The sequence below is a fragment of the Lissotriton vulgaris genome, unplaced genomic scaffold, assembly GCF_964263255.1.
Source record: "Lissotriton vulgaris unplaced genomic scaffold, aLisVul1.2 SCAFFOLD_3036, whole genome shotgun sequence".
Classification (NCBI taxonomy): Eukaryota; Metazoa; Chordata; class Amphibia; order Caudata; family Salamandridae; genus Lissotriton; species Lissotriton vulgaris.
The window spans coordinates 167,423-182,804 of record NW_028244103.1 but is presented as its reverse complement, the minus strand read 5'-3'; the positions used below and the strand labels follow the sequence as shown (position 1 = coordinate 182,804).

At 42.7% G+C, this 15,382-nt stretch overlaps 1 protein-coding gene across 1 annotated transcript in view; it reads left to right on the top strand.

The window, feature by feature from the left end:
• The window catches only part of LOC147668150 (uncharacterized), a 41,118-nt gene extending 26,500 nt beyond the window's left edge, over positions 1-14,618 (top strand). The window contains exon 2 of the mRNA XM_086948746.1: positions 10,939-14,618. Coding sequence (XP_086804872.1) covers positions 11,821-13,095 — 1,275 coding nt within the window. The 5' untranslated portion in view covers positions 10,939-11,820 and the 3' untranslated portion in view covers positions 13,096-14,618. The remainder of the gene's footprint in view (positions 1-10,938) is intronic.
• The last annotated feature ends 764 nt before the right edge of the window (positions 14,619-15,382 follow it).

Below are 15,382 nucleotides of genomic sequence, written 5' to 3'. Positions count from 1 at the left end.
ATCATGTCTTCCAACAGGCCCCCTGTGTGTATACCATGAGCCTCATCTCTAATGTCCTTGATCTCATTTATTGCTTTATTTATATTCCCACTGTTATCCGGTATGAATATGCAGCACTGAGAAGGTAATTGATGAAGGACGGATCAGACTCCTCCTTCTTTGGCCAGAATGATGTCTAGAGCAATCCTATTCTGGATTACGACGGCCCTCATGGAGGTGAGTTCTTCTGTTATATTCCCTAAGGCGCCAGTGGTAGAATCCGCTAGATCCTCAATCATTCTGGATAACTGGTGTACCCTTACTGAGGTATAGGCACCGCCTACTACTGAGATCATCACCCAAAACCTGTTAATATGTTGTCTACCCATGCTGCCATTCTCCTGGCCCTAACCAGCGCCAACACTTACTTTTCTGCTGGCACTAATTTGGTGAAGTGGGTCATCTGCGGAATGACGGATGCTAGGTAGCATCTTCCATACCATCCTGGGGGCAGATAGAAGTATGCCCATGGGCCACAGACAATGAAAAGGCCCCTGTAACCTACCAGACCTGGAGATGACTTGTCACGGCTCCTGATTCGTGTCAGTCTCGTGGTGTGGTTACAGCTGCTGGTGCCCATATATATCTGTTGAACTGTCTTTGCTGGTTCTATACCTTTTATCTTGTTTATCCTGTCTTTCCAGTCGAACAATCCCTGCTGACTCTGAGCCAGTTCTGCTAAGGTGCATGAAAAGGAGATGCATTCCTTCCAGGCGTCTTTGCCCAGTAATTCATCAATGCTGCATGCTCTTCCTGGTTTTGGCAAAACTGGTATTCTTTTGGGTGCTATCCGTTGATCATTGAGGATGCAGGAAAGGGATGACACTTTCCCTACCCTGAACCTTGGTACTTTATTGTTGCCTGTCTGCTCTGTCCCCATGTCATCCCAGCCTGCTCTACCACCCCACTCATCATTCCTGGATGGCCTGTCAAATCCTTTTAACATCTCTAGGTCTCCCCTAGTGGCCTGCATATTTGTGCAAGGGACCCTTTTAGGTATGAGAGGAGAGCCTGTTGCTTGCTTGCTATCGCTGGGAGGGACCAGTACTTCAGATACAGTCACACCTACCGACACCGACACAGACATGCTGTGTTGGCTTTGTAGCATGTTGCGCATTAAGACACAGCCTACATACTTGGATCCTGGCAATACGTGGTACTTCAAACTATGTGTGGCATCTGTGGGCAGGTGTGTGCAAACATAGCAATCAGATATATTCAAAATTGTTACATATGGCTTTAGCATTTCAATGTATTGATTTCCTTCATATGTTTCCCACAATCCTCCTTGATCCCCTTTATTCACATCCACCCCCATTTCAGCATTCTTTGTGGTCATATTCAGTTCATAGTCCTTTGGGGATTTCGTTGGTTCATTTCCATCACTCCCATCCCCCACTCTTCCATTAAGATGCGGTATCTCAAGATCTGCAGAATAGACTATAATCATTGTTGTCACTAGTATTGCTGGTGCCGGTAATAATATTGCAAGGACCACTGCGTTTCAGTTACATGTGTGTGGTTCAGTGGATGGCATGGCTCCAGAACAAACCTGTCCCTTCCCTATGCTTTTTAATCTTCTTGTGAAGGAGCCCTAAGTTTATTCTTGGTCCACTCAGGCTGGTGAATAGGCCCTAATTTTGTTCTTCTTCCTCTTGGCGCTATGCTAACTAACCCTTACAGCCAGGTATTTTACCCACTGTTTTCCTGTTCTATTCAATGTCTCAGATAAGTCTAGGACCAGTGTTCTCTATTGCAAAAACGGCACGATGGGGAATGTTCCAGGTCTTGGATAAGGCTAGAGCCGGTGTCCTCTATAGCAAAAATGGCACAATGTTGAAAGTCAAAACGTACATTTGTTAATTCTTGCTCATGTACTTGTGCCGAACCCGTTGGAAAGGAAATGTCATGAGAAATCAGTTGTATTAGTTCACTGAGCAACAGGGGATCTGGCACCAGTAATGTCAGTGTGGCAAAGAGTTACTGTCGGCCAGGAATCCTGCTGAAACTTGCCGTCACCAGCCAGGGAATGTTGGAGACCTGGGCCAGACCCTCCAGGACAAGAAAAAAATTGTATGTGAGAAAAGGCAGCGGACAGTAGGCAGCAATGACAGAAGTGAATACACGCCTGTGGCGCAGAATCAAAGAAAAGTCAATATTACAGAAAGCGAGATAAACGGCTAAACAGTATTGACTTCCTGGACCTTGTGATGGCAGAAGCATAAATAGACCATGAGAACCAATAACAGGAGAACGAAGAACGTGACCATAAAAGGGACCATGAAAGACATGGAGTCCGGAAAACAAGCAGTGTAAATATCCCCAGGACATAAACACACAGGCCCAGACATAGGGCAGAAACAACACAAGCGCGCTGAGAGGGAAAAGAGCAGAATCACCCCAAAGACAACAAAGAGGCAACAACGAGACCATCCACCTGTATCGACGCTCCAGCAACCAGAAAGATCGGAGAGAGATAAATAAACGGAACGTTATCACCTCAAATCCCCTCTCTCAGAGGGTGCTGAAGAGTCCAAACACCAGTGTCCGTCAATGGAGCCAGTCAGTTGTGATGGGACCGCATTCTTCACCAAATGTTGAAGCTGAAATAATAAAGGATAATAAAATGACACAGAAACAATTCTCTCTCAGCACACACGTTTGCAACATTTATTTGGACCCCAATCAGAATGCAAAATAAACGTGCAGCACGGAGACCTCAGCAAAGCTTACTGAGTGCCCAATTGGTATGACATTGCAGAGATATTTTATAGATACAAGCCCTAGAGGATGGGCATCACAAAATACATAGCACAGATCAAACTATGTCCTGCTGGACCAATCAGTGAAGGCTAATCCTGGTGTGATACCTTCTAAGGACTGAAATACGTCTACGATCTGGTGTTGCTGCCCACGTGTCATCGGCACGTGTCATCGACAAAAGCAGATTTGGGGTATTTCCATAGAGGTGAAATATGTGTTTCTGGTATACGTGGGCATGGCACAGACGTGACCGGTCAGGTCACGTTGACACAGATAGGAAATGTGCTGTTTCTGCAATAGCTAGCCTGAAGCTGGCACGCGTATTTCTCGGAAAGCCTTGCATTGCTTTGCACGTTGCAGCTGGCTGAAACAGAAAATGGAACGTGTGACCTTTTATGCATTCTTGCTGGTGTCAATTTTAAGTAGATTAAAGAAAGCTACAGGCCTTAAAGCAAAAGGCTTTTGGTATCATAAAATATCAGCTACATCAGTTTTAGTTAGGATGTAGTTTCCATAGGAAGAGCGTTTTTTCATTTGCCAATAACTTTGGTGTCATTTGACGAATCCTCGTGAAATTTTTAAAAGTAGTTTGCAACTCACTTTAGCTGCTGTCTTTTTTCGGGGTGATCTGTCAAGCGTGGGCTTAAAAAAAAGGGGGGGTCCCAAAACGCTTTTTCCCCCATGTTAATTTCCATATGAAATTTAGACATGGCTACAGCCCTGACCTGCTTAACAGAATGACATCAGATTTGGCAGGAAAATGGATGTTGATTCAGGGAAGTGCCTTTTTGTGATTTCTTTAAATCTGTACAGTAGTTGCAGAGTTATTTACAGAAATACCTTGGGACACGGAGGACCCGCAACCCCTCCCAATCTCATGCCGTGATCTGATTGGCTACCAACACTTCAAACCAGGAGGTGTTGGAAGCCGTCTTGTGACTCCGTTTGAATCAAGTCACAGAAAAAAACATTAAAAAAAAGAAAATGGTGTCGGGTAGAAACACCCTGACCCCACTGGGTCTCTTCGGGGGAGTCCCACAAAGACCTCGCATGGCCAAAAAAGCATTAAAAAAAATTATTTCAGCATGATCCGTGGACCCTGCCAAATTTTTTGTTGTTAAACCAAGCGTGGTCTCCTGTGTTGGCCCCAGGTGGGCCAGGTCCTGAGGGCATTTCTAAAAATAATAGAGTGAGGGGCACACAGGTCCCCCCCATGAAGCTGAATATTGCCCCAGGGGCCATCACCTACCCGGGGCTTCTTTAAAAATGAAAGTGGGGGAGGCTAGCACAGCAGGGCTCAAAAAATCAGAAAAATTGTACTAGTCCTGCAGGTCTAGTACCTTGGAAAATCCCCTCGACCTAATTGTAACCTACTTCACCTCCGTCTCTGAAAACAGAGCAAAAGTGACAAGGTAACAAGATTTAAAGGCGTCTTTATTGCTCATTCCCTTTGTGAGCAAAAAAATGCCTTTAAATCATGTTATCTTGTCACTTTTGCTCCGTTTTCAAAGACAGAGGACAAAAGTTAGTTCGTCTTCGTACTCGCCAGAAAGGGCGAGTAGGACCTAAAAATAGCTCGTCCTAATCAATTCTCCCTCGCAAATGCGAGCGGGCGAATGGATTTGTCGAGCCCTGTACAACCTCCCCCACTGCCCCGGAACCATCACCTCCCTGGAGGCTCTTTGACTCCCCACCTGCCCCGGTGTCCGCCACCTCCCTGGGGCTTTCTCTTTACACAGAGTGTGGGTCGCGGGGACCCCCCTTCCTCCACCCTGGGGGCTGCCACCTTCTCAGGTCTTTAATTTTAAATAATGCGGTAGGCCACACAGAACCCCTGTGGCCCCGGGGAAGGCCATCTCCCTGGGCCTTTTGTCAATTTGGGGGGGGGGGGCCTGCGCGGTCTTCCCGGAGACCCAGGGACCACCTCTCCAGGGCTCTATTCAATTCAATTCAAATATTTATTAAGATTTGTAACTCAAATGAGGTCCACATAAAATGCATACAAGTTAATACAAGAAAATGTAAATATAGCAGCACTCATTCCACAAACAGTAAACGGAATAAAACGGCAAGATGTATCCTGAAAGAACTAAAGTGAACGGGGGGCAATAAATATCAACAATTTAAAATACAAGATAAAAATGTAGAATTCATCCTCAGCAGCCTTTTTGATTTTAGCAGCAAACAAAATGTATAAAACATATCCTATCCTAACCAGAAAGCAATACAGTAGCAGCAATACTTGTGTGAACGCAGTCCAGTATCTCACTTTATCACAGATTTTAAGCTAGCAGCGGAACGGAAGGTGGAAAAAGAACACAGCATCTCCCTCTTGTGCGAACAACCGCAGAAAACAGGATTAAAATATACACATAAACTCCTTAAAATACTTAAAACGTTTTAAACACACTGCTTCATTTTTTGGACAAAATAGAAAATTGCGTGCTGAAGTTACATTTTTGACGCCATTTTGTAAGAACATTGGTCGTAGCCAACGGTGACGACTCGAGGTCAATGCGGGACATGCAAACAAGACATGATCCAAGATCTGAACACTCAGATTGCAAAGGTTACATATTTTTCCATTACTCAGATTTGGGGACCAGTGTGCAGTTAGATCGTTTAGAGATAGAAGATTCATGCGACATAGTGTGAGAAGTCTTCGGGGTCCATGCTGTAAATTCGAATATACATATTTTTGGGGAGTTTTTGGTGTGGTTGTCCTTATAATTAACTCAAGTCTCTTTTTGGAATTACAGAATCCAATGTCTCTATTAAAACTAATCTTACCACTAAAGGTTTTTAAGAAAGATTTGAATTCTAAAGGAAGAAGAGTACTCACTAAATCTTCTTGTATAGAGAAGGTTTTTGGTGCAAATAAAAAATCATGATAAAAGGAATAATTAGTTGCCCGAACACCAAAAACTTCTTGACACATGATCCCTCTTAGAGTCTCGCTCTGAATTTTTCAACTGGTATCCCCAACGTAAAACCCTAGCTAAACCTTGAATGTAGGAGCTTATTAAGCCAAATTCCAGCCTAATAGCAGCCGATGGAACTAAAGTATTAAAATTACATAATTTGCATAATATCTGACCTTCAATTCTGTCCAAAAAATTCCAATCTTTGATGGGGATGGATTTAATGGCATAAAGCAGCGTTAGTGGAATGTTTACTTTAAAAACCATTAATACATGTAAGAAATGCCTTCTACCCATAGCATTATAAAAAATACGCAAACCATTGGCGTGTGATACTGCTTTAGCTGCGCTGTGTTCAATATGGAGTTTGTTCTTTGTGCTACCTGCTATTAATTTCCCTAAATAAGGATATGAATCTACAACCTCCAATTTTTGATAACCTATATGCCAATTGAAATTACATAATTTTCTATTTTTCTTACTTTTCATTACTAAAATTTTACTTTTTGAAATATTTATTTTCAAAAAGTGATCGACTGTATAGTTCTGCAAGGAAATCAACTTTCTGTTCAACCCAATAGGGGTTAGGTCCATTAATACAATATCATCTGCATAAAGTAGGCATACAATTGACCGGTTACATATCTTTGGGGCGTCTCCCTCGGCACAATTAAAACAATCAGGTAGATCAGGGCTCTAATTTTAATTGACGTGTGGGGGCCACACAGACCCCCCTGCAACCCTAGGGACTGCCACCTCTTTTTTGTTAAATGTATTGCGGGGGTCACATGGCCCCTCCGCAGCCCTGGGGAAAATATGAAGAACCTGCAGCCAATTCAGCCAGACTCCTGCTATGTCCCGGGGTGCCCACCCCTGGGACACAGCTGTTTGTTGTGGCTTGGCGGGAGCTATACCGCTCCGGCCAAGCCACAGCAAACTGTGTTCCACTTCTAGCAAGCGATAATAGAAAAAAATGCTCTTGCTTGCTGAAAGCGGGGCATTATGGGGCAAGATACTAGAGTTTAGTGAATATTATTGTATTAGCTCTCAGCTGAGCCTGAGAGCCTACCCCTGAGGAGGGTTTTGATATTGGATACTATAATATTTACTGCACTCTAGAATTTCGTCCCATAATGCTTTGCAGGGCCTTTGGTTGGGATTGTATTTTGCCCATACCTGTGCTTGGGGTGGTCCTAGAAGGATGGGACCACCACCAAATCATTTCAGCATCGTGTGCTGTTTGTGTTCAAGGATTCTGCTTGGTGTTGTCACTAGGTTAGGAAGGACCCCAGAATCATCCCTTCTCTCACTGCTTGCTGTTTTTTATTTTCACTTTTATGAGATGATTATATGCATTTTAGCATGTGATAATGTTAATTGTCGTTTTCCCAAGGGTATGTGAGGATTCTGTTTTCTTAATTGTGGTGAGACGGAATGGAGTTGCGGAGCAGAATTCACAGAGTTTTTGATCAATTCCACAAAATTCGGTATAGTGGTACTCCTCCAACTACGCCCACTCTTATCTGTGTGTTCATATTTTGTTTGTGTATTTGTGGACCTGTGCAAACCTTTGTATGTGTATTTCTTTGTAGGTACACACTTTTCTGCTGTAGAAGATAGAAAGCCTCTTTTAATGAGGTATTCCCCAAGCCTGCCTTACAATTTAAAAAACAAATTAAATTACATTAGCACACCCGCAATTTTCTATGTAATCACATTTATCCCAAACACGGATTGTTTTTCCTCCATTCCTAATTTCAACCTAGAGGCGTAGCTTCCATTTGCGCAGCAGGTGCAGTGGCACCAGGGCCCACTGAACTCTTAATTATTGCTGTATTTCAGAGTTTAACATGGGTCAAAGAGGGAATTTCTTTCTTGGACTAGAGCCCCTGACACACTGGCTACTGCTGTCACCTAGCCTTGCTGGAGAATAAATGTTATTTGCGAGAGGGATGCTGTATGAAAGAGTGAAGACTCGTTGGATATTGTTCTATTCGTGAAATACATCTGCTTTAGAGTTGGAAATGATTATCAGCCCGTCAGTGGCGGGAAGTTCCATCAGGGAGCATGGCACTGCCTAACAGGACTGAATGTGAACACAGCTAAGTAGGGGAAGCTGCCCAGCGCATTACCTTTGCTTGTGTTCAAGGCCTTGTCATAAAGGTTGGCCAACTTAATTAGATATGGTGATGTGGTTGTGGTACACTGGGTTGCTCGGTTGAAGGCGTGAGACGAAACGCATTGGCATCATGTGTTGGGTTTTGCTGCATTATAGAATTAATAAAACAGTAGTGAGCGCTTGGACAATGGTTTGTCGTCTTCGTGGCACACGGAGTGAGAGTGCGGCTGATCGTCCTTTGGATAAAGTCATTTTGAGGTGGTTTATGGCAAGGCCATTGTAAATCATTATGCATGGTAAAGACTTGCATGGAAAAGGCGTACGTGTTAAAGGCATTTGTTGGAATGTATGACATTATAATTAGTCTAATCCTGCACTATCTCTTGACTTGAAACTAGACCCTGGGCCTTGATAAACTGAACACAGACAGCCCAAAAAAAGTGTAAACGTACGTGTAGTGGGAAGGTCATGCCACATTGTCATCACATGCCATTTTCCCAGTGCATTGTACCATTTCCCCAGTTTTGCCCGGATAAATGGTGCTATGAACCGTATAGCACTACTCGCCACCACGTTTAGAGGGTGATCCATTTCTCTTCCTAGCCTGGAAGGAGAGTTACTCCCGCATTTTGTTAAAGTGAAACTCTAAGTGTCAGAAAGAGTCAGATTGGGGTCTGTGAATTTTCACTTATTCACAAGTTAGCGGTCATTCACAAACTGGCACGGCGAAGCAAGCGTGCGATACATTTACTAGTGTGTGATTCTACACATGCAAAACATGTACACCTGGCAGCTATCACCTGACTAGTTTTGTTTTCAAACATTGTTGAAAGAGCTGCTTAGTCCTAAAAACTCCAACTCTTTGAGCATAAATAAGAAAAGCTGCAAACAACTCATCTGAGGACACAGTCAAGCTCACTGACACCAAGAGAGAAACACTAATGATGGTTATTCACAGGCCCTGGAAAACCCCCTAGTCCTGCTCATCATACAGACCCATCTCCCTCCTAAACATTCTTGCTAAACTTTTCACAGGCTTTCTGGCACAAAACTTAGTCCGTTCATAATGGCCTTATGACTGCAAGCCACAGCAGGGGTGAGATAATACTGTGCCATTAATAAAATGGATGCTTTCCAACACTGGGAAGACACTAGACACAATGTCCGCCAAGGGCCCGATTTATATTTAGGCGGATGGCTTATTCTGTCATAAATGTGGCAGGTGTCCCGTCCACCCTATTAAAAGTGCATTATATTCTTTGGCAATTGTAATAAAGCGATCATGATCTGTCATGTCTGAGGCAATAACCTGTCAGATAAACTCTAAATCAGGCCCCTTGTCTGCATCAAGTGTTGTAAAAGGAGCAGGAGCCAGCGTTATAGGAAGAGGGTCTAGAAGCAGATATAGTCCCCGTGTCACTGAAGCACCTACCTGTTCACTTCCTCTGTTTATACCTCATTAGCACCTACCTGTGTGCCTGCTCTGTTTGTACCTCATAGGTACCTATATGTGCACCTCATCTGTTTATACCTCACAAGAACCCACCTGTGCACTCTCTCTGTTTATAGCTAATTGGCCCCTTCCTGTGCACCTCCTCAGTTAGTACCTCCCAGGTGAGCTTCTGAAATGAAGCTTGTGAGCTCCGTACTGCCAACCATGGCCTCTTCTCTATCAGGCCATTATCTGCATCTGCTGTGTGCACGCTTCAAGTGTGTCCCCTGCCACAGCTAACAATGAACCCTGTAGAGTGAGTACACAGACCTAGGGGAGTAGGGGAGCTGAAGGACATGGAATGAGGTAAACCTGGATAAAAGAAATATGGGATGGGAGAAATAAGACTTCACCTGTGGACAACAGACATCCCCTCTCGCTCTACCAAAGCCCTGTTGAGTCACAAAGTAGCATCCTGGCCTTCAGACAGACCACAATAAGTCAAATATGTTGTAAATGTTGAAAAACAAAAACAATTATTTATATGCACACATCTGTTGGAGTTAGGGATATTTCAGTTAAATTATTGGTTGTGATGGATTCTCTATAAAGAATAAATAACTGATATGGGTGGGCGGTGCAGCAGTGGTCTTGTGGCGGCTGTATTAGGCTTATTAGAGAGCCTGTTCCTGCACCATGTCATGCATGCCACACTGTGCAGGAACAACAGTGAGATTCCATGGGGTGGCACAACATGTGCCCCCCGCATGCAACCCCAGGAGCAGAATCGGCTGGGGCCCTGTTAGGGCCCCCTTACCTGCATGTCCTTTATCCTTTTCATGGTGGGATCCCGCCATGAAAAGGGCGGTGGATATGCAGACGTAATATGCTTGGCGATGTCGGCATCGGCACTGCCAACATATTCAGGGTGTTTGGAGACCGCCTCCTACCACAACACTCATAATACGGCTGTCAGACCGCCAGGATGGTGGCAGTTGTCCCGCCACTGTGCGTACGGCGATCATGAGGGCCGTCGCACTCGTAGTAAGGCCCTTAATGAGCTGCAAGGTAAAGGCTGGAGTTGGCATTTGAGCTGATCCAGTTTGAACCGGAAAGCATCGTGGAAAAAGGTGTCTGGAGTTACCTTTGTCATATATACTTCCTAAAGAGATACCTTTGTTATACACTTTCTAAAGAGCTACCCTTGTTATACACTTCCAAAAGAGTTACCTTGGTTAAATACTTCCTGAAGAGTTACCTTTGTTATACACTTTCTGAAGAGCTACCTTTGGTAGATACTTCCTGAAACTGAATTAACGGCCACGCTTCCTGATTCATCTCTTTTTCCACAATCTGTTCTGGTTAATTGAAATCTTGTCCATGTGTATCTACCCAAAACTTTACCTGTAGCACGAGTGCTCTGTAGCTGCCCTTTCGTTAGTAATTTACTCTGGAACATTGGTAAATCACTGCCTTTTCAGAAGTAAATAAGATGTGACATGTTCAACCGCAGTTTTAATGAAATATCTATGTATGGTAAAATGTTCCTTACTAAATTTCAAATATGGTAGAGAAGAGATGTCTTCTACAGCTGGTTAAATATTGTGTATTCACATTCCATTACATTTGCATTTAGTAATATTGCATTTTTTTACATCCAACAGAGAATAAGCCTTAAATGCACGGATTGATTATGAATAATGAAGATAACATATCAAACCTGCAAAAATTATCAAAAATAAGGAGCTCCAAAAACATCAGAGCAATCAGAGGCAGAGGACAGATCCAGGAAGAAGCAGTCAAAGGCAATTCAGTGAGTGTCCGAGTCTGAGATCTGCACCTCGACAGCCCAAGACAAAGAAGTGACCTCAACAAAATTAAGGCAACAAAACTGACAAACCACCTCCTGTGTAAACAAGCGTCCAACACCAGCTTTGATCATGAGGTCGGTATGAGAGTTGGAGGAAGGTCTCGTGTCTATTTGGGATCCATAGCTTGGAACAAACTCCCTCTTCAGCTTTGAGCTGTTAGCAACATGATAATGTTTAAAAAGGGTTGAAAACTTGGCTTTTTGACCATGTTTGAAACAAACAGATATACTTTCTTTTCTGACCTGTGCTTGGCCCCAGGACACTCTTTGGAGTAGCTGTACGCATTACAAGTCGCTTCATCATCATGATAAGGCTAGAGCAGTGCTTCGCTATCTAAACTGGCAACAGACCACCATTCAGTGCTCTAGGTGTATTACAAACTCTTTCAAGCCAAACCGCAGGCACCAGGGAAAAGCACAATGAAGTGGAGCCTAGCAACTGAAGGCTAAAGGAAAGCGGAGATCTGCTCTCTGAAGTACAGAGTATTGTCCCAATTTGCACCTACCGGAACGAAGATTAAGCTTTACCCGCAAGCATGTAAAGCCATTATCCACTCTAAAGATGCAATCACCCACAAGGAAGCCTTACTTATATTATGAATGTGGCAGGTATTTAGTGAGCCTTGTATTTTATTGTTAAATCGGAAATCAAGCGTCCAAAATATCACACACATACATGGAATGTGAAATTAACGCAAGTGGTTTATTAACTATGCTGACCCTTCAGGAAACACAGTCAGGAGAAAAATCGGGCAATTGCACTGAATATGTCAAGAACTTTAGCCAATCAGAAACCATAAAAGAGCATCAGCGAATACAAACAGGGGAAAAAACATACCATTGCACTGAATGTATAAAGAGCTTCAGTCGGTTAACAGACCTCCAAAGACATCAGCGAATACACACAGGGGAAAAACCATACCATTGCAATGAATGTGTAAAGAGCTTCAGTCAAATTTCAAACCTCCACACACATCAGAGAATACACACAGGGGAAAAGCCATACCCTTGCAAGGAATGTGTGCAGAGCTTCAGTCGGTTATCACACCTCCAAACACATCAGCGAATACACTCAGGGGAAAAACCATACCATTGCAGTGAATGTGTGAAGAGTTTCAATCATATTTCACACCTACACAGCCATCAGAAAATACACACAGGGGAAAAACCATACCATTGCAGTGAATGTGTGAAGAGCTTCAATCAGATTTCACAGCTAAACAGACATCAGAAAATACACACAGGGGAAAAACCATACCATTGCAGTGAATGTGTGAAGAGCTTCAATCAGATTTCACAGCTAAACAGACATCAGAAAATACACACAGGGGAAAAACCATACCATTGTAGTGAATGTGTAAAGAGCTTTAGTCACATTTCAAACCTCCACACACATCAGAGAAAACACACAGGGGAAAAACCATACCATTGCAATGAATGTGTAATGAGCTTTAGTAACATTTCAAACCTCCACACACATCAGAGAATACACACAGGGGAAAAACCATACCATTGCAGTGAATGTGTGAAGAGCTTCAATCAGATTTCACAGCTAAACAGACATCAGAAAATACACACAGGGGAAAAACCATACAATTGCAGTGAATGTGTAAAGAGCTTTAGTCACATTTCAAACCTCCACAGACATCAGAGAATACACACAGCGGAAAAACCATACAATTGCAGTGAATGTGTAAAGAGCTTTAGTCACATTTCAAACCTCCACAGACATCAGAGAATACACACAGCGGAAAAACCATACCATTGCAGTGAATGTGTAAAGAGCTTCAGTCGCTTATCACACCTCAGGACACATCAGCGAATACACACTGGGGAAAAACCCTACCATTGCAACGAATGTGGCAGTAGTTTTACTTACTCTTCAGCATTAAGAAATCATCAGCGAGCTCACAAAGGTGAAAAAAATCTTTTAAATGCCATGAATGCCTGAAAAGCTGTAGTCCATTATCAATCCTAAACAGGCATCAGCGAACACACGCAGAAGAAAAGCCTTCAAGTGCAGTGAATGTGTGAAGAAATGTAGTCAATTATCAAGTCTATATAGACATCAGCATACACACACTCTGTAAATACCATACAACAGTAGTGAGTGTAGAAGTACCTTTAGGTCATTTTTCGCATTAAGGATTCATCAGTTAATGCTCACAGAGAAAAATCCTTTCAGGTGCAGTGGTGTGTGTATATTTTCTGTCAGTTATTAAACCTACGAATGCATCAACTAACATACACAGAGTAAAAATGAGCATTGCAATGAATGTCAGAAGTGATTTTGTCAATTGCGAACAAACATTGGGTAAAACTTACAAGTGTACTAAAAGTGTGACGAGCTTTTATCAATTTCTGATCCTACATAGCCTCAGCGAACACACACCTTCATTTAACTCACTTAGAAATAATCCTAGAGATGAAGTGAATTCAGAAAGAAATGAAGAACATTAATAATAATATTGACTAATCTGAGGACATAGACAGGAGCAGAACAGTGCAGTTATTGTGAGATAAACAAATTACAGGAACAAATATATAATTATGTGGGATATTCAAATACCAGATGAATGAAGACTCGACTAGAAGAAATGAAGAAAACCAAAGATTTGTAGAATAATAAAAGTGTCTGTTCCCAGTGATTATTCACTTCGGTACACATAGAAAAAACAACGTGATATAACAGGAAATCCACTGGGAGACTAGCACAATGAGGAATGAAAGAAAAGAAACACTGGTAGTTTTTATTTGGCGATGAAGAGTTACAAAGAAAATTATCCAAGTGTTCTTGTTCATGCTACCTGTAAAAGTGTAGGGATGAATATGATTCTGCCCGCACACATTGCTATATTAGCATAAGTGAGTTAGTTGCGAAAACGCCATTTTGCTGCTTTTGCACATGACACTACATGTCTCTGTTTTTATAAAGACAAACTGCTTGCTTTTCCCTCACATGAGAGCAGTCTGTTTTTCATATCTCTAGACTCAGACTGCGACCTCAAGTCTGCACAAAGTGTTCAAGGTTAAAATAACAATGTATGCTGTTGATGCAGGTTGATCGGCCCACGCTCTAGACACAACACAAAACACAGCTGCTCATTTCTGAAACTCATGTGCTTTTAATATTGCACTGCATGCATGAGACGAGCACTTGGAAAAAACCTTTCAATCGAGAAAGAGCTGTGCTGATCTGGGATGTGATTCACTTCACCTGACTTTGGAGGTATGGGGTTCCCGGTTTTAACCTAAAGATCTTGTATTATTATAATACCTAGCTCCTAACAAGGGGAGGGTGGTACACAAGGTGCTATAGACCTGGTTCCACTATCATTATAATATGATTTCTCCCTTTGTATTTTATGGAATTGTAACAATGTTGATTGTATTGATTGTATGCATCTTTTTACTTATGTTAGCAAAGATACTGCATCTTAGAGCACGTAGTTGAAATAAACATTTTAAACTATACCATGTCTCTGATTGCTCACGTTGTGGACATTTATGAGAATAAAAACAAAAGAGTGTTCTTGATTCCCACTACTCCTGAGAGGTCCCAAAGTCGCTTGTTCATTGGTAGCTTCGCTGTAGTACGGGGAATGAATGAGACACTGTTGCTAGTCGGATAGGGGTTCCGGGCACTGAGGTGGGTTTTTGGTACACCACAATACACTTAGGTCCTGGTTACCTGCGCATAGTTCTGTGCATGAGCAGAATCCCCGCAAAAAAAGCAGCTCTAGAAACAATGCTTGGACTAAGAAGGGTATTTTCAGCTAACTTTAGGGATTAGTGATAAAACCTATAAACTCAACACACTTGGACTGAGTCCCTGCAAGAAGAACTAATTTAACAAGCACACACTCGTGAATAGTCACAGCTGATTGTGGTGTTTGGTTGTTTTCTACAACAGTAATGATTCAGTGACAGCGGCCAGAGAACAGTGTCCAAAAGCAAAGTGAAAGGAGAGGAATGTGAACTGTCACTCTTGGGTATATTGCTTGCAGTACACAACATTTACCACCCAGGCCCTGACGCGGAACAAGTGAAAGGATCAGAAGGAGAGCTGTGACTCTCTGTGTTAATACTTGCAGTGCACTGCATTTACCACCCAGGGCCTGACATGGAAGAATGAAAGGAGAAGAATGAGAGCTGCGACTCTCTGTGTTAATGCTTGCAGTGCACTGCATTTACCACCCAGGGCCTGACATGGAAGAATGAAAGGAGAAGAATGAGAG